We start from the raw sequence: 23,977 nt of genomic DNA on the forward strand, positions 1-23,977 counted from the left end.
CTACAGAACGATAGGGGCAGACAGGTTATTTGTCGAGGGACACACACATCTTTTAAGATATGAGTCAGTCGCCGTCACCTACGTTATGACTGTTGAAAGAATGATGAAATCAATAAAATGAATGAATGGTTCCCGAAACTACCACTGAGGATTTCCCGACCGTCGCTAAGTGACGTGAGACTTGTGAAGAACTCAAGCATCCTACAAACATTTAATCTGAATTTAATGTGGCAAGGGATGTGACAGATGGATGTACGGAGCGATGTGGGAATACATAATAGGACGCGGAGTCCATCATGAGTTCAGAGAAAAGGTTCTGGAAATTCGAACTGAGTCCTGAAGAATGAGTTAGCATCTGCGAGTGGTTAAAGGAAAAAGAGGTGCTGTGCAGAAGAAAATGAGTATAGGAAATGATGTACGTGGGAAACCTAACTAATTCAGTGCCCCTACACTGTCAGTCTAGGGCTGCAAACTCAAATGTCTGCATTAAAGGAAGCAACTAGGAAAATCTACGCTCATGAGAGCTGGGGTTGTTGAAAACTGCAGAAGTTATTTCTGCTGAAAGTGGAGCCGAACCTATTCAGCCAGGTAGGTGTTGTGGGACCTGGGTGGCCAGTTCTTCCAGTTTTCAAGAGAAGCAATGAAGGCAGATTTTTTTAGGAAATTTTCCACTTTTGAAATTTTCCGTAGGTAATTGAAAGCATTCAAAAACTTGTGGCCCAAGTAAAACACCAAAAGTGGCCAGCCTAGAGGGTCCCAGTTCACAGTCTCTGTCATTAAACAGGTGTCATTGTTTTAAAATGTACACATTATTTAATTTAATTGTATGGCTGAGTAGAGATATGAAGATGTCGGTGTCACTGAAAGATTGAAAAAAGTTTATTACAGTTCCACATTGCCATTGAAAAAGTTGTCAGAATCAAAACTTGTATTTTTTTTTTAATCAGAAAAATGGAGCTGGTGAAAGGCCATGGAGGGAGGGTTCTCATGCACCCATGCCTGATGACAAAAACTGTCACAAAAGACTGCAAAAACCACAGCCTTGCACAAAGGCCATCGCAATCTTACACACAAAAAAATACGTCTGTGAGGACAGCTACCCAGCAACTGCCTGTCCAACCTAGTACTGATGCCATCCTTGCCATTTGGCCCTTGTAGCCGAGGATAATTATCTCAAAACAATTATGGAATCTGACTCATTTTTTCTTTAAAAATATTTGTCTTCCTTTACACCTCCCTGAATATGCACATAGTTGACTATGGCCTGCGTGTTCCCATTGCAATGCCTATTCCTGAATAAATATTATTTTCTTTTAGAACCTCCCTCTCTGCTTTTTATTTAGCTTGATACCGCTCAGGGCCACACAAAACCTCACCGTGCACAGGGACAAGGAAAAAGAGAGGAACTGAGGTTGGACCCGGTGACTCACAGCTATTAATCCCAGCACTTCGGGAGGCCAAGGCAGGAGGATTGCTTGAGGCCAAGAATTCAAGACCAGCCTGGGCAACATAGTGAGACCCCATCTCTGCCAAAAACATTTTCTTTAATTAAAAAATAATTAGCTAGGCATGGTGGCATATGCCTGCAGTCCCAGCTACTTGGGAGACTGAGGCAGGAGCACTTGAGCCCAGGAATTCCAGGCACTGCACTCCAGCCTGGGCAACAGAGCAAGACCCTGCCTCCAAAAAAGGAAAAAAAAAAAAAGGAACTGGGACTCTGCCTTTATTACTAATGTGTCAGCGAGTAGCTAGATAGAGACATTTTTGATGGGGCAAGAAGTGAAACACAGACGTTAAGGGTTGTATTAGGAAGATTTGCAATATGATTTAGGCACACCCTCAAAAGCCAGACCACAGGGGAAATGTAAACAATGTTGGCTGTTAGTTTGGCCTAGTGATCAACGGATGCCAAATCATCAATTATAAAATCTATAAAAATTGATTAGAGCAGTAATTTAAGTAGGAGTGACAGGAGATGAAGCTAGAAAGGTTGGTGGGAATCAGACCAGAAGGGATTTTGTGTGCTATGTTGAGAGACTTAAGAGTTTATCCAGAATGCAATAAGAAGTTTCATTTGGGGTGACATAGATAATTGACAGATCTATGGAGGACTATGACTTGAGAGAGAAAAAAAAAAAAAACTTCAGACAGAGAGACCAGCTGAGAGCATTTAGGCAAAAGATGCAATATTTAGGCAAAGGATGCTCAGAGTCTAATACAGAGACAGAAATAGGTATGAAAACGAGAGCACAAATTTGAGAGATGTCTGAGAGTTAAAATACATAGGATATGATTAGTTGGATATTGTGAATTAAGTAAAAGGAATGTTATCAATGCTGCATCCTAGGTGGTGGGTGTGGGTGACTAGGAAGATGAGAAAGCCATTAAATGAATTAGGGACCTCAACGGGAGGGGGCTTGGGGCTGTGGATCTAATGTAAGAGTAGCCAGAATGAAAATTGTCTCTTTTCTATATGTTGAGTTTCGGGTGCTTCTGGGAAATCTAAAAGCTTATGTCAAGCAAGTGATGAGTAAACACATAAAGTTCCACAAGTATACACTAGATTTTCATTTGGGAGTCAGGAATAAATAAGTGGTCATTAAAATCATGGAGAACATGAAGAATGAGGAAAGGAACCCACAAAAAAGCCTAAGAAGGAAGAGTCAGTGGCATAGGAGTAAAACAGATATGTCCTATACGTGGTCAGTAGCATCTTCTGTAGCAGAGAGGCTCCTTTGACAGGGCTTTGAATGAGTCTGAGCTCAAGGGGATAAGCAAGGGATGGGGCAGTGTGGGGATGGAAGCAAGACTATGGTGTATGGGGAAGACAGTGGGGCATGAAGATAGTTTCTAATGTTAATGAACACTTCCTGATGCCAAGCATCATTCTGAATACTTTTAATTTTTTTTTCAGGCAGGGTCTCACTCTGTTGCCCAGGCTGGAGTGCAGTGACAGTATGGCTCACTGTAACCTGGAACTCTTGGGCTCAAGCGATCCTCCTGCTTCAGCCTCCCAAATAGCTGGGACTACAGGCACGAACACCATGCCCAGGTAGTTTTTTTATTTTTATTTTTGTAGAGACACAGTCTCTCTCTGCTGCCCAGGCTGGTCTTGAGCTCCTGGGCTCAAGCGATCCTCCTGCTTCAGCCCCCCAAAGTGGTGGGATTACAGGCACAAGCCACCACACCCTTGCTAATGTATTAATTTGTTTAATTCTCACACTGACTCATTTTCTAACTTTACAGAGGGGAAACTGAAGCATGGTTGAGTAATTTCCCCAAGGATATATAGTAATGAGCAGACTTGGGACTTCATCCCAGGCAGTTGGGCTTCTATCTACTTAACCGTATGCTTTAACATAGTAGGATTCATTTTCAAGGCATTTTTATTGATAAAGGTAGGCGATAGGAACTCCAGATCAAGGAACGACAGTTAAGATGTGAGGCTTAAGTAAGTAAACCAACTACTTTATTTTAAATTACCAATTTCAAAAATATCAGAACTGGCAGCAGTCATGCCACATTCCATTTCTCTTATTTCTTATGGTCCTAACCCCTGCTCTGTATTCACCACCCAAAACACGCACACACACCCCTTGTATAATATAACCACTGATTCCTCTTTAGAAAAATCACTGGATATTACCATTAGACCTCCTGACTGGGGACTAAAGATGCAGGGAAGAAGGAAGAGCCAGACACGGAGAGTTCCAACCGTAACTGTCTTAACTCTCTGAGGATATTCGGTCAGAGCTATGTGAATGAAGAGGGCTGCCGTGGGTGGTGAAGTTGGGAAAGGAAGAAAGAAGGTTTAAGAAAACAGACTTTTTTTCTTCAGTATGTTTCCTGGGCAAAAGAAATGTGCACAGCTCCCACACTCAGAAGTTAGCACTCCCATTCTCAGGAATGAGCAGGAGGGGTGAGATTAGTTGCTTCCCTGTACTCACGCATCTCCATCAGGAGCTCCATGGGCACGGATGCAGAGGAAGGACATGCGATACTGACTGCTGCCTGCTGATAAGTTTTTAGTTCTTGATTCCAATAGCAGATGGAAAGTTACAATGAAACCAATTGTAGTCAGGGAATTTTTCTCTTCTCTTCCGTAAACTAAAACGTCCAAGTATGAACACACTAGCATATTACCTTTGGCAATTTCTTCCCTCCCATTTCTAAACCATTGAACAAGTATAGACAGTACTATACTGCTTACAGAGGTGGCTTCACAATTCCACTTCCAAAAGACAGTACTTCCCAAGAATTTTAGCAAAAAGATATTTACAAGGTGATATTTTACTACCTCTACACTTAACATACATCAGGCAATTCTGAACATCTACATAGATAAGATGTTTCAGGTAAGAAGTTAATTTGTCCACTATATGCACAGAAGTCTTGAATAAAGTGAACACATGTAAAAACAGTTACGACTGAGTCTTCCAAATATGAACATTATGGCCTACACCTTCCCATCTCCATCAACCCACTGGGCAATAATGCTCAAATTTTCAGAAGACAGTCTTTCCTGGGAATCTTAAAATGAAATGTACAAAATATATTAGTTTACTAACTACTTTTGTCATACACTAGCAACCTCTTTAACATCTAGAAAGACTAGATGTTGTAAAGTCAGGACTCATTTGTCCTTTAGATACACAATATACCCAGATAAGTCAAACAAAATGCCCAGGCATGAGACAATGGTTAACCTTGCCTCACTATAAGCACATTGGCGTAGAGCTCTTACAATTCCTTTCCTCTCTCCTCCCCTGAACCAGTGCACAAACACAATGTGTATTATTAGGTGGTTTGGCCACTCCCCACCCCAACCAAAACAACATTACATATGAATTTTAACAAAAAGATTTACAAAATGTGTTATTTTACTAACTCAAATTTTAACATAGGCATTTCAGAACATCTAGAAAGGGTAGATCAAAAAATACTTAGTATTGTCAACTGCATATACAGTTGTGAGAAATAAAATGCACACACAGAACAATGGTTGGAATATGAAAATGTCTTCTAAATATGACCAGTGTGGCACAGAACTGTCCTCTCTTCCTTCTCAGGTCTTCTGCCCCATGTCCTCTAACCCAGTGGTCCCCGACCTCTTTGGCACCAGGGACTGGTTTCAGGGAAGGCAATTTTTCCATAGAAGGTAGGGGCATGGTTTCAGGATGAAACTGTTCCACCTCAGATCATGAGGCATTATCAGAGTCTCATAAGGAGTGTGCAACCTGGATCCAGGGGTTGGGGATTCCTGCTCTAACCCACTTAATAAACGTGGATGTGTGGCTCCTGCTGTCACTTCCAGAGGTGGTCTAACAACTTCACTGCAAAAAGTCATCTCCAGAGGCCATTTATGTCCTATTATTATTATTATTATTATTTTTAACAAATGGGAATTTACAAGATGTGTGATTTTCTAACTCTATCATAAGTCACAACCTCTTTACACCTAGGACGGCTCCGTGTAGCAAATGTTTTCTTTTAAAAGGCTGGGGGAAGTTGAGAGCAGTTTTTTCGTAGGATATACACGGGCCTTCTATAAACAGCCAATAATCTTCCCAAAGGGTGGCGGGCCTTTCCGATGGGCCTAATGGCGCAAGTTATTCTTCCACTTCTCTTTTCCAGCACCAGCGTCTGGTAGAAGGAAGACCAGCTGGGCGATGGCCGCTAACCCTACCACCCCTCATAGCCGGACTCCCCTCACCTTCTGGGCCCATTAAGGACTTTGTCGGTTGTCCTCGGGACTAGGTGGGTGTCTCCACTTGGGACATTGCGGCCACCCTAAGACCCGGATCTGCGCGGCTCCATGGCCTACGGAGGCAGCTGAGCCTGCGCGCAGACCCGCTTTCCTGCCCCTCTGCACCCGCTGGTGGCCTCCGCGGCGTTGGGGCCGCCTCCCTGCTTCCTGCCCTGCCATACCTGCCGCCGCCCAGGGGCGCTGCGTCCAGGCGGCTCGGCGGAAGCTTCGTCTGAGCCTGGCAAGGTTGGGCGGGGAGACCCTGCAGCGAGCAGGTCGGGTGAGGGAAAAGTGGTTCGCCGCTGCTTCAAGGAATGGGCCCTGTGGGGCAGCCGCGGCCAGGGCTCCGGGTTCTACCGGGCGGAGGGCCTGGAGGGCCCAGCAGAGCTGGCCGCGCTCACGTCTCAAATCCGTTCGTCTTTTTATACTGATTTCAAAATATAGATTAGCCCTTTGTTCTTTCTTAAAAATCTTCACATTTTGTCTATTTTTGTCTTACAGGACTTCTGAATTTTGTATGATCTGAAATTAATATTTTCCTTAATTGCTACTAGGTTTGTGGAATGTTAGAAAATCTTTCTAAGTACTATATAAGAAATATGTTAACGTAGTAATGTTTTTACGATTTTAATTTTATATTTAAACCTTTATACGTTTCGAAAGTTTTTACTTTAACCGGTAAGTTGGAGGTCCACGAGATTTTCTTCTGTGCCAAAATGTTCAGCCACTTTGCTTCTAAACACTTCGGTGAGTAGCCTATCTATCCCCCCCGAGTATAATGCCGGCTTTATCATGTATTAAATTCTCATTTGCATTTAATGTCTGGAACTTTTATTCTGCTTCATTATTTCCATGTGACTACCACCCTTTCCAGTCATCATTATACATTTCATTTTTTAAAATAAGCTTCGTTGAATATATTTAAGGTATACAACATGTTATGAGATACATATGTAGTTTAAAAAAAAGATTACTACAGTGAAGGAGGAATCCCGAATAAAGTAGAATTTATTAACTATACTGTGGTCCTTATGTTGTACATTAGATCTCTAGGCTTGTTCATCATACATGTCTGCTACTTGGTTTTGTTTTGTTTGAGACGGGGTCTCCTGTCCCCAGGCTGGAGTGTAGTGGCACGATCAAATCACTGCTCACTGCAGCCTTGACCTCCCAGGCTCAATCCATCCTCCTGAGTAGCTGCGACTACAGATGGGCACCACCACGCCTCGCTAATTTTGTGTGTGTGTGTGTGTTTTGTTTGCTTGTTGTTTTTTTGTTTTTTGGGGGGGTTTTTTTGCAGAGATGGGGTTTTGTCATGTTGCCTAGGCTGATCTCAAACTCCTGGACTCAAGCAAACCGCCCACCTCTGCCTCCCAAAGTCCTGGGATTACAGGAGTGAGCCACTGCGCCTAGCCCTCCTATCTGCTGCTTTGTATCCTCTGACTGACATCTCTCCACCCTCCTCCACCTCAGGTTTTGTTATCTCTTTATACCTGTATTTGAGTGTTTTCTTTAGATTCCCCATATGAGTGAAATCATGTAATATTTTTCTTTCTGTGTCTGCCTCATTTCACTTAATGTCCTCCAGTTTCATCCATGTTATGGCAAATGGCAAGATATTCTTTTTAGGGCTGAATAATATTCCATTGTATATATATATATATATATATATATATCAGTTTCTTTATCCACTCATTCTTCAACAGGCATTTAGGTTGTTTCCCTATATTGGCTGCAATGCTGCAATGAAAATGGGATCGCATTTATCTATACAAGGTGGTTATCTCATTTTATTTGGGTATATCCCCTAAAGAGGGATTGTTGGGTCATATGTAGCTCTACTTTCAGTTTATTTAGAAACCTCCATACTGTTTTCCACAATGGCTATACATTCTCACTAACAATGCACAAAGGTTCTCTGTTCTCTTCACCCTTATCCACGTTTATGATTAATATCTTTTGACTTTTTGATAAGTCATCCTATTATTATCTAGTATCTCATAATGGTTTCAATTCACATTTCCCTTATGATTAGTGATGTTGAACACCTTTTCATATCCATCTTGGCCATTTTTCTTCTTGGAGAAATGTCTTTTCAGGTTTTTGCCTATTTTTAAATGGGATCATTTGTTTTCCTGCTATTGAGTTGTATGAGTTCTTTATCAATTTGATGTATCTTATTAGATATATAGTTTGCAAATATTTTTTCCAATCCATAGGTTGCCATTTCATTTTGTTGCTTGTTGTCTTTGCTATGCAGAAGCTTTTCAGCTTGATGTAGTCCCATTTATTTATTTTTGCTTTTGTGGCCTGGGCTTTTGATGTGATAGCCAAAAAATCATTGCTAAGGCCAAGGTTCAGGAGCTTATCATACATTTTAACAGCTGGAAGAGCTCATCCACTCTCATTATTTTTTTCTCAGAATTTTTCTTATCTGTCTCACTTTTGTTTTTTAGTTGAGGATTAGTATCATCTTGTCAAGTTAAAAAATTGTATATTGATTAATTTAGGGAGAATTGACATCTTTACAATACTGAGTCTTCCTATCCAAAGCAATGTCTTCTTTACATTATTTTTTACTTTGGTAAGTGTGGTTTAAATGTAGCTTTTATTAATTTACTAAATGATACATTTTATTTATTCTTGTTAATTATTATTGTCCTAACTCACTATTATTTGTATAAAAGAAAGTTATTTTTTATTTTAATATTTCCTTTCACTTTACTGAATTTTATTTTACTTTTACCACATTATTTATTATTATTTTTATTATTTTGAGACAGAGTTTCGCTCTTGTTGTCTAGGCTGGAGTGCAATGGTGTGATCTCGGCTCACCACAACCTCTGCCTCCCAGGTTCAAGTGATTCTCCCGCCTCAGCCTCCCGAGTAGCTGGGATTACAGGCATGCACCACTATGCCCGGCTAATTTTGTATTTTAAGTAGAGATGGGGTTTCTCCATGTTGTCAGGCTGGTCTCCAACTCCTGACCTCAGGTGATCCACCCGACTTGGCCTCCCAAAGTGCTGGGATTACAGGTGTGAGCCACCACGCCCTATTATTATTATTTTATTTTCCAGACAGAGTCTTGCTCTGTCACCAGGCTGGAGTGCTCTGGTGTGACCTTGGCTCACTGCAACCTCGGCCTCCCAGGATCAAGCACTTCTCATGCTTCGGCCTCCTGAGTAGCTGGGACTACAGGTGTGCACCACCAAGCCAGGCTAATTTTTTTTTTTTTGAAGAGATGGGGTTTCGCCATGTTGTCAGGCTGGTCTTGAACTCCTGACCTCAGGTGATCCACCCACCTCAGCCTCCCAAAATGCTGGGATTATAGGCATGAACTGCTGTGCCTGGCCATAATACTTTATTATTATTTGGTTCTCGTGGATTTCCTAGGTGTATAATCACTTACAAATAAAAGTAATTTTGGCATTTATTTAAATATTATAACTTATTTTTCTTATATAATTGGATTGGCTACCTGTTCTAAAACACTGTAAAATAAGATAGATAGTAATCAATGTTTTTCATGTTCCTAACTTTAGTAGGAATGCTTCTGCTTCTTCATTAGGTATATATTAGCTTTTGTTTACATGTATATAAAATTATGGCCAAATAACATCTATCCTATTTTAGTAATTAATTTAATAATTAAGAATGGATGTTGAATATTTTTGTTTTAGCCCAGTTGTCTAAGACTTCCAGGAATATACCTGTAGTGTAATAAAATTAGGTTTATTGATCCATTGCAATGAGATAGACTGCATCCCAGGGGAGCCATGGGGTATCTCACCAAACAAAGGGAAAGGCAGAGTTATAGGATTTGGGGTAAGTTTAGGTGAATATTAAATAAGGCAGAGTGTTGATAGGCTCAGAGGAAAGCACGGCTGCGTGTAAAAAGGTCCATATCAGGTCTGGACTGCAAAGTGGACCCAGAGTCCTATTTTCTTGAATACTAGACAGTTGAGAGAGGTGTGGAATGTTGTGTCCAGATACTCCTTATCTGCAGTTCTGCATTTAAGTATAAGATGAGGCTGTGTTAGGAGTCAGGAAAAGAAAGGAGCCAACTGAAGTTATTTAGAAAGCAAAATCAACAGAACTTGGTGATGCTGGATGTAGTGTGAGGGAAAATGGCGAACTGAAATTTCACCCCTCTATTTATGGCTTATGTGATTGGGTAGATGACCATGTCTTCAGCTGATATGGAATATATTATAACAACAGTTGGTTTAGGGAAGCAAGAGAAAGAAGAACAGGATGATCACTTCAATTTTTGATTTGTTGGGTTTCTGACTGCTGCAAGACTCGAGTATAGACCCACAGGTAGACGGTAGGATGTATAAGTGCAGGGATACTGCTGGAGGCTGGGGTCACAGCTATAGACATAGATGCCTAGGAGTCATGAGCATCACTGAAGGAGGGCCTGCAAAGTGACAGGAGCACTGACCGGATCAAGAGAAAACCCCAGGAAGATTTCCCTAAGGTTTCCAGACCAGTAGGATGAGCCCACAGTGAAGACTACAAATGAACAGAGAGAGGTAGGAATCAAAGCAGAGACCCGCCATGTCAGAGAAACTGAGGAAAAGAGTTCCAAGGAGGAGGGAGTGATCAACTGTATCAACTGCAGGAAATGGGCTCAGGAATGGAAGACCTGAATTGGTTTAACAGTTGGCAGGTAGATGGTGACTTTTGCCAGGGTACATTCAGGTAAGTTGGTGAAGCAGAAGACGAAACTCTGTGTGTTCAGCCAATAATAAGTGAGACAGAAAAGTGAGCCTCCACCTTACAGGAAGCTGGGCTGAGAAGGGCAGGAGACAGGGCAGTAACTGCTGTGGCATCAGGTTCAGGGAATGCTTTTCAGCAAAAAAGATGTCAGTGTTTCACTTTTTTCAACTAGTTAGAATCAGGACCTCAGCTATGCCTGATGGAATTCATTTAAAATACCAAAATAAAGGTAAGTCTTCTGTAGTCTTTCTGTACTCACTTGAGTACTTGATCTCTGTAACTCACTCTCCATCCTCCTTCCTGCCCCTTCCCTAGCATGACACACACACATACGCATGCGTGCGTGCACACACACACACCAGTATACATTTGATTATATTTTAATGATCACGCAGACCCTTTTAGAAAAGATGTCTCCTTGAACTGTACCCAGGAGGTGTGGCCATGGCACACACAAAGCTGTAGGGAAAGACCAGACAAATCTTGAGCTGAGAAGGAAGGGCTCAGTTGCATAGGTATTTAGGCAGAATGCATAAAGAAATCCTTTTGTTGAAAATATTTAGGAAAGAATGGAGTTTTTGAAATATAAAATCAATAATAATTTTTATTTTTTGTTCAGCACACATGGCAACACAGAGCTGTGAAGACAGACGTGGTTAGCACAAACCACTCGGGCCAGTGAAACCAGGGCAAACTCATGGATCATCTGCGCTCCCATCTTCACCTTGGTGGCAGCCCTACCTCTGAGATTTTAAGGTCCACGGAAAGTGCAGGCTTCCAGGAGTGCTGTGGAGCAGAGCAGAGAGGTAGGATTTTCAAAATCTTCCTATATTTATTTCTGGACTGTTGAGTGATTGAACAATTTCAGCACAGTACAAAGTGTGCAGACTTGCTGCCTCCTCTTCTGTGAACTGGGCCGTTCTCCCAGTGCTCTTTTCTACTTGCCTGCACAGCTCCTGTGCCTATCCTGGGGAGTGCCCCACACCAAAGCTGTAACATGATTTTCCTGCCCTACGGGGTTCCCCACCTTGTTTCTTATGGGCGAGGCTCACACATCTGAGTTCGTGAGGCCGGGAGTCGCCCAGGAAGACTGTCCTCCCTGACCTCTTTAAGCAGGTGAGGAACTGACATAGCAAAAAGCACCTGCAATGTGCCAGTTTCTGTGCTGTGGGCTAAGGATGGAGGAAAGAAGAGCAGAGCCCGACCGTCTCCTTTTGTGGAGGATATAGGTTAGGTAAATATCAACTTGATTCTCACAATAGCGAACCTAGACAAGCACATTGCTGCTTCCGTCAGAATTACATGGGGGCAACTTTTAAAATGCGGATACCTGACCTAGCACAGACTTTCTAAATCAGTATCTCAAGGCTCTGAGAATCAGCCTTTTAATAAGGATCAAGACTCCCTTATCTGCATACTCCTGTGGAAAGACTAACTGCCCTACACCACCACATGTTCTTCCCCAGCTTCCAAACTTTTTCAGGTGACTCAGTTACACCCAACATAGTTATACTGCAAAGGCGTGTTTTATTCTATTTCAGTTCTCAGAAACTGGTGTTCCAAATGAGTAGCATGCATGGCAACTTTATGGTTACCAGAACCTATCATTGTTGAAGCTGTCTAGAGCAGCGCTGTCTGAAAGAGCTTTCTGTGATGATACAAACATTCTCTTTGCTGACCAGTATGGAGCCACATGTGGCTGTTGAGCACTTGAAATGCAGCTAGGAGGAACTGAAGAAATACATCTTTTATTTAGTTTAATTTTAATTAACTTAAATTTAAATAGTCACATCTTGCCGGTGGCTACCATGTAGGACAAGGCAACTCGAATCAAAAGTTTACCGCAGAGCAATGGCATGTGCACATAAACCTAGTCCTTTTCTTAGAAATAAGATGGAATTCTCTATGCCCAAGAAGTTCACTACCTTAGTGCTCTGAGCCTGTATCCCCTCACTATCTGCCCATACAGCCTAGCCTGTCATACATGCCGGGCTTAGATTGTTCACTCACCATTTCATTTTGTCCATGTTGTGCTATCCCAAGGGCCACAGCCTACCCCTCCTGTACCCACCACCCCAGCACTCACCACCGTGTTTGGTTGCCACTTCCCCATGCTGTTCCTCCTACTCACGTGAGGTGGAGCATTTTCTCAGGTTACCAACAGCCTTGACATATTCTTCTCCTAAGTATTTTTCATATGTGTTTCTGTCATGAAGTTGGGCCAAACATACTGTGTCATCTCTGAACAGAAGGTCCTTGGTTTCGGACCGGAACAAACAAAAGTTGCCCGAGCAGTCAGTTACATTGCTTCCAAATATGCGCTGTCAAGTGAACAGAAAGTCCATGAGGACCTGTGGTCTTTAGCAGCTGGGAACACATGGATGAGAAGAGTTTGAAAGCTCTGAACCAGCCCTGGGGAAAAAGGGAAGCTACAGAGTATGCCTTGGGAATTTTCCACCTCCTTTATCTGCCATTTTGTACCCACTTAGGACCCAGCTCCATGCTTTCATGATGCCCCCAAAATCATCTATAGGGTCTCTGGTCTCGCCTTTCTCTGAGAAGTCCCTCCCACCCACACCCATGCCTGCCTACTCTGACCTCTCTTCCCCACTTCATTGCCCTTCATTGGGGGCTGCTTATAGGAAATGAGAGGACAGTAACATGTCCTTTCAGACGTTATTGTCAAAGAAGATGTTAAATGTGAACCCTCCCAGAGGAGTGGCAGAGGTAGTTCTTAAAAGTTCATGTTTGACTGCATTTTGAATCCTTTCTTGGGCAAGCCACTCAACTTTTCCAGATCTCCAAATGTTGTAAGTGAAATGATGACTGCAAAATGTTGAACCTTCCATATAGCAGCTAGGAAATGTATGTTAAATGCTCATTATTGTCATCATGTACCTTAAAAGGACTTCTAAATATACTCTATCTTATTTTTTTTTTTTAAAAAAGGTAATGGTGAATCAACAGCAGGCAGCTATGCCCAAAAGGAAGGTGATGTGTGTATGTGGAGGGGCCTTTAGGATTAGAATACTCAGGCAGTCCCTGTCTTCAACAAGACTGGCCCTGAGTGGTTGTTTCCCCAGAGGACAGGCTCTCTGAGGGCAAGGGTCTTGTGTTTTTCAGATTGTTGAGAACAGTGCTTAGTCTGCCTAGGCAAGAGGAACAGAAATCCACTCTTGATGACTCGTATCAACAAGCGCTGGGAAACAGGAGCTGTCTTCTTCATTTTCGGGAAGGACAGGAGTAGAGGAAATGAGAGTACCCCTGAACAAGGTCAGGGGGAGCAGAAAGGCAGATTCGTGGTCCCAAGAGCACATGGATCAGATCTAAACACCAGTGACCAGGAGCTAGAAGCAGAGCTAGGCCTGAGAGGTCTAGTTCCATAATTACACAGCTAATATGTTTTGAGCACTTCCTATAGGAAATGGCATTTTCCTATGCCGTTTGGGTGCATGTCTTCACTTAATACTCATGCTAACTGAGAAGTAGGTAAAAATATTATTATTACAATTTTATATATGAGGGAGCTGAGGCATAGAGAGGTTATGTAATATACCCAAAATGGCACACCTAGGAAGCTGTGGAGCTGAGATTTGAACACTGATACTGTAGTCCACAATGCATGGCATGAAATGCACAATGCATGAAATTCTAGTTTTCAAAAAGAAAGTGCTGGAGTCATGGCTGCACTTGTTGTAAACTCCCCCCAAATAGCCTATAGCCATCTAGGAAGAAAAGGTGGGAGGCCCTGGGTGGTCCATACCTGCTGGTTAAGTAACACCTTGCGGACACAATCTTCCTTATCTTTACGTGTGACCACAGCATGATTCGGGGCTCTGGCCAGGTGGCATTTCTCAAACTCCAACACAGATTCCCTGGAACCATCGAGGCACAGCAACTTATAGTCTTCTTTCTTCAGATTCTTAGCCCACGGATCAGAGTTATTTCCTAGGGACAGGAAGAAGGTGGTTCAGCTGATGGCTTTGGTCAAGGTGCCCCACTGGGGATATGGGACTGACTCAGTGGTGTGTAGAGAACCTGGGCCTTCTGGCCAGCAGGAGTGCCTACACTGGGGTTACAGTGATGTGGACAGGAAGAGACACCCATGTGGTCTACAAGGTGATACCAGACTCACAGTGACCAGGAATGATTATTGACCACCCCCTTCCAACCTTCCCTACCCAGCCAGGTGAGAATGAACTACATTCTGCAGATGCTGTTCAAAAAGATCTTCAATTCCACTAAATTCCAATTCCTTCTGTACCTCTTGCTCCAGCAGAGGAAGAATGTGACGCTCTAAGCCAGGTTGATCAATTTCTGTGCTGTAACACATGGCATCTCCAAACAAAAGAACTTTTCCTCAGAGAACACCTTTGGAATCTGCACCAGAATTTTAACTCTGACTCCCTTGTTTCAGTTCTAAATGAGAATGTGCCCACGCCTGTGTGACACAGGTCTGTATCCCATCTCGGCCCCTTTGCCTCTTCTTTTCTGTATTGTCTCTGAAAAAAAAATCTCACCCATTTTTAGGGTTTCAGCTCCTTCCTCCTAAGGCACTTTGCAAATATGTTTTGCTAATTTTTATTTCTCTCCCATAATTCAGGATTGCAACCTTTTTAAAAATGAATTTTTCATTTAATTTTCTTTCTTTAACTGAATAACTAACACATGAGATCACACTCACAAATTTTTGAATACCTCTCTATATTAACTACAAGCCTCCTTTCCTGTACTCTCCAAATCTCACTCAGTCTTACAGTGCTAGTCTTTCATATCACATTTGCGAGTTTCCATCCACGACTCATTACACATATTTTTTTACGTGTGCATATGGATTTCACATATTTCTAATTTTGTTTAGTGTTAGATCTTGACAAATGTAAAACTCTGTAGCTTTTTTTTTCCAACTGTTTACATACCTTATAGATTCTTCTTGTCAGTACATATAAATCAAGCTCGTTCTTCTTAACTACTGTATTATATTTCATAGTGTGGCTATAAGAGTATCTTTAAACCATTCCTCTTTTAATAGGCATTTGAGGAGTTTACAATTTTTTGCCACTACAGTAGTGTTAAAATGAGTGTTACTGGCATATAATTGTGCTTACATAGAAGTGGAATAGTTAGTTCAAAGGGTATATGTATTTTTATTTTATTTTATGTTATTTTATTCATTTATCTATGATACTATGTTCTCAGCCCTCTCCAAGGCACAATCTTATTGGAGGGGAACATAACACACATACCAAAACAAAAATTTCAGGGCAGGGATAATAATATTTTATATTTTGTAAACCACTCTAGATGCTGTGTGAGCTCAAACCAGGGCTTTGAGAACAAATGAATTAAGAAGTTGGCTGGAGGAGGCAAGATTTCGGTTGTCTCTTATAGTGTGTGTAGGATGAGAGGAGGAGAAAAGAATGCTTCTCTGTGGGAGGAAAGGAGAGTGCAGGCGAGACTGGGGGCAGGTGTGTGCCTGGTGTTTCTAACGGAGAGAGGAGACCACCTCTGGAACCATCTCAGGCAGTAGGGTATGTGAGGCACTCAGGCAAGAGGAAAAGTGGGTTTGTGAGGACTTATGAATGGAAATTGATGTTAATGAATGAGCCAGAACCTAAAGGTAGAAAATTAAGAAAAATCAGATGGGAGGTGATTCAGTCTGGCTAGGAAGGCATCTAGAAGGGCATGTTAAAAATATGCTTTTTCAATAAAAATAATACACGTTTATTGATGAAAATTTATAAACTGCCATGTAAGTATTGGGAAGAAAATATTGAAGCATTTGTAATTTCATAGTCTACGCCTTCAAAATTGGTACATTTTTAACATTCTTTTTCCTACACACACCTACAATATGCACACACACACAAATTGAGATAAAAGAGCCCATGTGGGCTGGGCACAGTGAGTCACGCCTGTAATCCCAGCACTTTTTTTTTGAGAGGCTGAGGCGGGCAGATCATGAGGTCAAGAGGTGGAGACCATCCTGGCCAACATGGTGAAACCCTGTCTCTACTAAAAGTACAAAAATTAGCTGGTCATGGTGGTGCACACCTGTAGTCCCAGCTACTTGGGAGGCTGAGGCAGGAGAATCACTTGAATCCGGGAGGTGGCGATTGTGGTGAGCTGAGATCGCACCACTGCACTCCAGACTGGCAACAAAGTGAGACTCCATCTCAAAAAAAAAAAAAAAAAAAAAAGCCCATGTGTTTCTGTGTCTTCCTTCTTGTATATACCATAGCACTTAAGACAGATTTTGGAGGAGGGAGAGATGGGGGCAAGAGTTGAAAAACTACCTGTTGGGTGCTATGCTCACTACCTGGGTGACAGGTTCAATCATACCGCAAACCTCAGCATCATGCAGTATAACATGTAACAAACCTGCATATGTACCCTCAATCTAAAATATAAGTTGAAAAAGCAATAAATTAATAACAGAAGAAGGTAAGAAGGTACAAAATATAAGTATGATGAATCAGACATGATGTGACCTATATTTAGTAATATTTATCAGGAATGTGATATTAAGTCAGGGATATTAGACCAGTAGTTCCCAAACTTACAATACATCAAAATTACTTTGGCTCTTGAAAATCATGTTGTCTACCTTAAATACAAACAATAAAATTTAGTTTAAAAAAAGACACATTTTGAAGAAATAAGATATTGACTGACAGACTTAATCTAGGCCTGATGGGCAGGGAGTATAGCAGGATTCTCTATAAGGATAGAGGCTGGGAGAAGAGGAGGGAACGTTGACAGAAAGATGAGGACAGTTGAGTTGTATATGGATTGTATATATACAACTACAATATATGAGGACATCCATATACACACGTAAAAAAATACAATTGCAATGCCAATGTACTCTCTACATAAAAGTGACACCTTGGGAAATAGACTGGAATGGAATTGAGATTGGATGTCAGGCCTCCTATCTTAATTCTATTCAGGAGGGAAGAATTTTTGAGTCATTGCAAAAAGTAAGAGAGTCAAAGCTTAGAGAAGGGAGCTCTACTCAGAAAAGTACCAAAAGAAATCAAGGGTGGCAAAGAGCCAAGCTTAGGGTAACACTCCCTTAAAGGAAAAAGCAATAATATGAGGGAAGAAAGGAAAATTAGTCAACCCAATATTTCTTCAAACAAATTCTTAGCAACTGCTGTGTACTATGTGCTGCACTAGGTGCTGGGAATATAAGAGGAAGAAAAAGAGCTCAAGGAGTTTCTGTAGCCAAAGTGTATTACAGAGTGTGGCGAATTCAATCATAATGGCAATATGAACAGAGGAGTCTTCTTGTAGGACAGGGTATGCCATCTGGGAAGGCTTCCTGGAGGGGCTGGTGCTGAGCTGGTTCATTCTGGATGAGTTGCCCAGGAAAAGTGAGGAGTTGGGGCAATGAACATGAGAGAAGGCAGGGAAGTATTCACAGCCCGAATTCCAGTGGGCTCTGCTAGCACTTAGTGATACTGAGGGGTCAGGTGTGGAGCGCTCATTCTGGCCAATGTTTGTTTTGCTTCGTTTTGTTTGTTTTTAATGTTACGGCTGTCCAGTGTTCACCCACAAGTTAACACCCATTGATGATTCTTGCTTGAATCAGTTATCAGTATATTGGTTGCCAAGTGATAGTTTTCTAACTCTGTCATTCCTTCCACATTGATTAGTTTTCCCTTCTTCATTTGTTTAATCAGTATTGCCTAATGCATTCTTATTTCTTTCAATGGGCTATTATCCCTTACTGCTATCATTATTTATTTTAATGCTCAAAATTCCCAGACTTGGCAACAGGAGATCCTTCAAACTGGTTCTTGTATGCTTTGAGTGTCCCATCACTGTTTGAGCACTTCAGTGTGTTCTAGGCTCAGCATGTATTTTTCCTGCCCCAGCCCTGAAGTCAGCTATTTGTCCAAGGAGTTCTGGTTCCTTTTAGCAAAGAAGAGTACTTACAAGCCAATATCTTGGTGCTTACTCCTGCTGGTATGCCATTACCTCTAGGCCTTCTCAATGGACACAGCCCAGAAATACACTAAATAGCTATAAAAGGCATTACTGGGATAACTGACAACAGTTAAATGTGGACTGTGGACGTGACGATTATTAAATCCACATAATGTAAAATATCCTGATCTTGGTAATCGTACTGTGGGTATGCAAGAGATTCTCTTATTCTTAGGAAATAGGCACTGAAGTATTTAGGGGAAAGGAGCACAAGGCTTGCAGCTGTGGGAATGTGCGTTGGGGAGGATTTAGGGCCATTGGGGGCCCCATGATCCTGATCATTCTGCGCACTCAGGTGAACATGTCTCTCTTCACTGAGCAGACAGATTGAGAATCAGAGCTTTGAAGTCTGTCAGTGTACATAATACTTCCACAAAGGCATCCCTGAAAACAAGTGAATACCAGTGACCAGGATCTAGTGATCTAGGGGGACAGAAGAGCAGGTGCACTTACCATCAGTGTTCTGTAGGACAGTCTGGTGTTTCACAAAGGCCACATCTCCCTTCTCAACCAGACACCTGCAGAGGTCCAGACAGTGGGAGAGAAAAAAAAAAGGTGGTCAGAGTGACTTATCTGTCATTCAGGGGGCTACCTTATAGATTCAGGACAGCCATCTGAAAATAGCAACTGTAACTTCCATTCTAACAGTAAGCAATGTAAGGAATACAGAGAACAAAAACAAAACACTCTGAATTGATTGTAGTTTTACAATCTCAGTTCCACATACTAAATCTTAATTTTTTGTACAGTTTCTCTTAGAGATGACATAATTTCCCTGACATCAGCAAGGATGGTAGGGAATTGATTTTCAGTGAGGTGATGCCTCCCCCAGCATATGAATGAAAAACTCAGTTCCTTCAGGTTCTTGTACAAGGCGAATGTCTAGGCAACATTTGTGAGAGATTGAAACTCCATCACAAATTGCAATTTGTGCTGTCCTTCATTCCTTTGAAAAAGAATTTTAACATTTATGGAGCATTTGCTATGTTGTGGGGTTTTTTGTCTTTGTTTTTGAGAAATGCAGAGAATATGGCAAAACCTGGCATAAAGGCACCTGACTCTACTAACTCCCAGGCCACATATCTCTGGGTGTGGTATTGGGGATTGTAACACATCTCTGAGCTACAAGTCCCCAAGAAGTTTCAGAAAAGAAATAATAACAAAATAAACTCTGGTTAGTAGGGTTCTAGTTTTAATTTTGACTGTCTTCCAGTCCTTTGAAAGGGCATACCACACAGATGATGAACTAGTGTGTACTTCAAAGTCTACACGAGGCCCTCCTCAATGAGCCGAGTGGGTTGGACTTTTGGACAATGGACCCAATCCTGCTCTCCATGTACTTTAATCCCCTTGCTTCAAGGAAAAGAACCTGCCTATTCCTGCATCGGTTCAAGAGTCTTGGGGGTAGCTAGCTGAGAAGACGGGGTACCTATTGTGCCACATATTGATTTAATTTTATTTTCTTTGGAGTCTGGAGTCTTTTTATCAGTCTGGTACATTTTACTTCATAGCTAAGTTTTATAAGACATGTTTAGAAAAAGAAACCTTTATACACGTTTATTTTAAGCATGTTTATACATACATGTTATTTGAGCCTTTTCTCATGACCTATAATTCTCAAACATATGTCATCACCAGAAAAAGATAAGGTATAAAAATGCAAAGGGGAACTCTATTTTAAGTCCCTCAAATTCTTCAATCTTTGTGAAAACAACACGTTCTACTTTGTGAAATTAGAAACTTGGGGAATGTGAATTGTACTTAATCTAACTTACAAAGTGGCTCTAACTGGAAAAGAGGAATGACTTTTGTTTTTTACAGCATTACTGGGAAGCTCAATTATAATACCATCATCATTGTGCAGTTCATGGATTCATGAACCACCAGATAACAGAAGGCCTAAAGCAGAATGGGTAGTTAAAAAGTAGTAAGGTAGGCCAGACGTGGCCCACGCCTGTGAGTGCCAGCACTTTGGGAGGCCAAGACAGGAGGATTGCTTGAGTCCAGGAGTTTGAGACCAGCCTAGGCAACATGGCAAAACCCTGTCTCTACAAAAAAATACAAAAATTAGCTGGGTGTGGTGGTGCATGCCTGTAATCCCAGCTACTAGGGAGGCTGAGGTGGGAGGATTGCTTGAGCTCAGCAGGTTGAGGCTGCAGTGAACCATGAGTGTGCCACTATACTCCAGCCTGGGCAACAGAGAGAGACCCTGTCTCCAAAAAAAAAAAAAGCAAGGTACACAGGTGTCTCTATGAAAATGAATGACAGGCACTCCATAAAGTACAATTGTAGTTAGGAATTTAGGAATCATGTACTATTCTGTATTTCCAGATGGGTATTGTTCTGGATTATCCAGAGGTGCATGGAAAAGCTTGAGCCAAACTCTCGACTCAGTGTTTATCCAACTACAGTAGGGTATCATTGCCGAGGCACTAGTGACACTTGGGGCTGGATAATTCTTTGTTGTACCGTGCTATCCTGTGCATTGGTGGATGTTTAGCGGCTTCTGCGTGTTAGATGCTAGGAGCACTTCCTCCCCCACCCCAACATTGTCACAATAAAAAATATCTGCAAACATTGCCAAATGTCCCTTGCAGGTCAAATCATCACCAGTTGAAAACTGCTAAACTGTACCAAACACAAGTCTCTGCTGTCTTTGACAGCCATGTCAGCATCCTGGGGGAGTCTGGCTGCCCCTCCCCATGTGGCTCTACATCTGGTTGTGAAATCTACTCTCTTAATACATGCAGCACTAACGGAATAGGAACCTAAGAATCTTACCTTAGTTCCTAAAAGAAATCTGGCCAAGGCTTGTATATTATTCAGTTTGTTTCAGGGTTAAAAGACTCACCTGAAAGCCCCTGTGTAGCCGTAGTATCCCTCTTTGTTGTTGGGTTCACACAGGTTTGGGCCTGAGCCCATACACAGCTTACAGAGACTGGAGTCTTTCTCAGACCCAGGGGCACAACCTTCACTGAAAAATTCATCTGCGCAGAAGGACAAGAGGAAGTCAGCTTTTCCTGAGTCAATGCAAGCAGCTTTTACTTAAGAGATAACAGGGCTGCATGGCCCAGAATAAGTAGAATATATCATTAATTCTGTGACCAGCCACCACCAACCCAGGACTTGCCAGGCTATAGGCTTTAAAGGGGAACCTATTGACATTGGGAAAAGGAGTTAATGACCATTACAATTCAGGGCAGAGGGGATTTATTTGAGCACAATAATGATGTCATCACTACGCTAAACAAAGAAGAAATGAAAAATGTCATGAAAGGGAACAGAAAAAGGATGAAGACTAAAGGTCTTGCTTCCTGAGCTTGTGCCACCTGTTTTCAGATGTTCCCATTCCCTGCCATTCATTAGAAGAGGCTTTGCTACATCTCCAACCTCAGGAAAGGGATGGGGAATTTTCTTTGCAGATCAGCTGCTCTCCTGTGGCCATAAAAGTGCTAGGAGGTTCAGGAGAGCAGAGGTAGTGCCTTTGTCAGTGGGGATCCTGAGTTTTCTGAATGTCACCCTGGCTGCACTTTGCTTCATGTCTAAGTGGTGTCACAAAGCACCCTGGTACAGAGACATACTCTCATCACCACTTCCCCAACCCCACAGGGTTTCCTGGTTAATAACCAGATTTAGAGGCCTTTTCTTTTTTAAAGAGTTGCCCAAATTTGGAGGTGGCAGGGACAAAGTACTTAGGAAGCTAATGTAAATCAAAACCACTGGAAAACATCTGTCTGTGGGATAACTTACACTTAAAAGTTTAAGCAGGGTAGAAATAAGCTCATATCTGGTGATATTCAGAGGACATAGAAAATAAGGTGATTTCTACTGCTTAGAAGGGTCCTAGGAGCTGGGCAGGGACTTGGTGAGATTGCCAACACCATAAAAAGACCCGGGATCACCCACACTCACATTCCCTACAAAACCTTGTGGCAGGGATTGCTACCTGTCTACCCAATATCTGTTTCTCCTTGTACTTTGTAACAAAAATCTGGTTTTATCTGGGGTAGGGACATTTCCATATGAAAGATTACATTTCTTTTTTACAGCTAGGTATGGTGATGTACCTAAGTTCTGGGCATTGAGAAGTTTGCTGAAATAACTGGTTAGACTTCCTAGAGAGCTCCTCTAAAAAGGTGGCATAAACTTCCATTTGCTGTAATACCTTGGTGACTGGGGCTGCCTGGATCATGGATGCGATGGCAACCATGGGGTGACCTTGAAGATGGAAGTCTTATGCTCAGAATGGAGGAGCAGAAAGTGTGAAGGAGCCTGGGTTTCTCATGACCATACCAGCCATGCACTTCTCACCTCTGGTCTTTCTCATGAGAGATAAATGTATATTCACTCATGCCATTATGTTCAACCTAGATGAACCATCCCAACTCAGCAACCCAGTTCCAGCCCTCCCAGCCCTTCTTGCTATGTCCTTGAGGACAGCAAATTCTACTGTTCTTTGACCAAATTCTACTTCTCTAGAACCAGAGCCCACAGCATCTTACGCCACACTCCTCTTCCCTAAAGCAGGACCCTGCTTTCTGGCATGGCCCTCACCAGCCCTCCTTCCCAATATTCACTCACCAAATCTGCAGTGGTTGATCTTATTGTAGAGCAGGCCCATGGGGATGTTCCAGCCAGCGGTTCTGCCAACTGCCGTATGGCAGGACTTCTTGCCTTTCAGATTGTCCCAGGTGAGGTCAGAAGCTGATTTCACCACTGCTACAGCAAAATACCCTACAAGAAAGACACCAGAAAAGGATGGATTAACACCTCTGGGTGTCTGCTTCCAATCAATTTCCCTAGGGAAGCAAAGATATCCTCAATCAGTCATTGTGTCTTGAGAGGATCTTTCCAGTAACTGACTGAGGGGAAGTACAAGGAACTCTGTCAGGAGGAGATTAATCTGAACTTTAAAAACAAAATATTGTGAAAACACCATCATTAGATCAATGGCTGTGTGTATAACCCTTCCCTAAGTGCATAAAGTCACTGAAGTTATAAGCCAGCAATTCACCGTCCAATGAGTCCTATCAGAGGAATGGATACTGAAACAGCTAATGTAACCACAAACTTTCATAAATTAACATGTGTTGAGATATAGTAGTAAAAGATCAATAAGCAAAAGAGAAAAATTGGGCCAAACATTTTCTGGTAAGGAGAATGTAGTTTTATACCAAAATAAATATGCAAAATGGAAAATGTCAATATCAAGTCAGCTGCCATTTTCAGCAGCAAATATATACTGGTCCTTAAAATGAGAAATAGAACATCAACCTATGACTTCAGTTTGCCAGTTTAATTAATTCCGATTACAGTTTCCAACAGAAAACAGAATCTTTATTATCCATAGAATAAGAATGGCTTTTTCTATATCTGCTGAAGGGCTTAGCTCCCCAAGTGATGGGGAGAGGCTGGGAGGTTATAATCAGTGGAAGTGGCAACGACAGCCTTGTACAGTAATGGCTGTCTGGAATGTGACCTGCAGGGGCCTGAGCATAGGGGGCCAGTGCTCGC

The 23,977-nt window shown here is 42.0% G+C and overlaps 1 protein-coding gene across 6 annotated transcripts in view; it reads right to left on the reverse strand.

The window, feature by feature from the left end:
- Positions 1-11,052: 11,052 nt before the first annotated feature.
- The window catches only part of TF (transferrin), a 62,836-nt gene continuing 49,911 nt past the window's right edge, over positions 11,053-23,977 (reverse strand). For 5 of the 6 annotated variants that reach the window (XM_030816428.1, XM_030816429.1, XM_030816427.1 and 2 more), the window contains 6 exons: positions 23,045-23,197; positions 21,315-21,450; positions 18,917-18,981; positions 14,232-14,416; positions 12,600-12,789; positions 11,053-11,254 (listed from right to left, as the gene is read on the reverse strand). In XM_030816428.1, coding sequence (XP_030672288.1) covers positions 11,220-11,254; positions 12,600-12,789; positions 14,232-14,416; positions 18,917-18,981; positions 21,315-21,450; positions 23,045-23,197 — 764 coding nt within the window. In that variant the 3' untranslated portion in view covers positions 11,053-11,219. 6 annotated transcript variants of the gene reach the window in all.

Source organism: Nomascus leucogenys, chromosome 8 (assembly GCF_006542625.1).
Source record: "Nomascus leucogenys isolate Asia chromosome 8, Asia_NLE_v1, whole genome shotgun sequence".
In the NCBI taxonomy this organism is placed as follows: Eukaryota; Metazoa; Chordata; class Mammalia; order Primates; family Hylobatidae; genus Nomascus; species Nomascus leucogenys.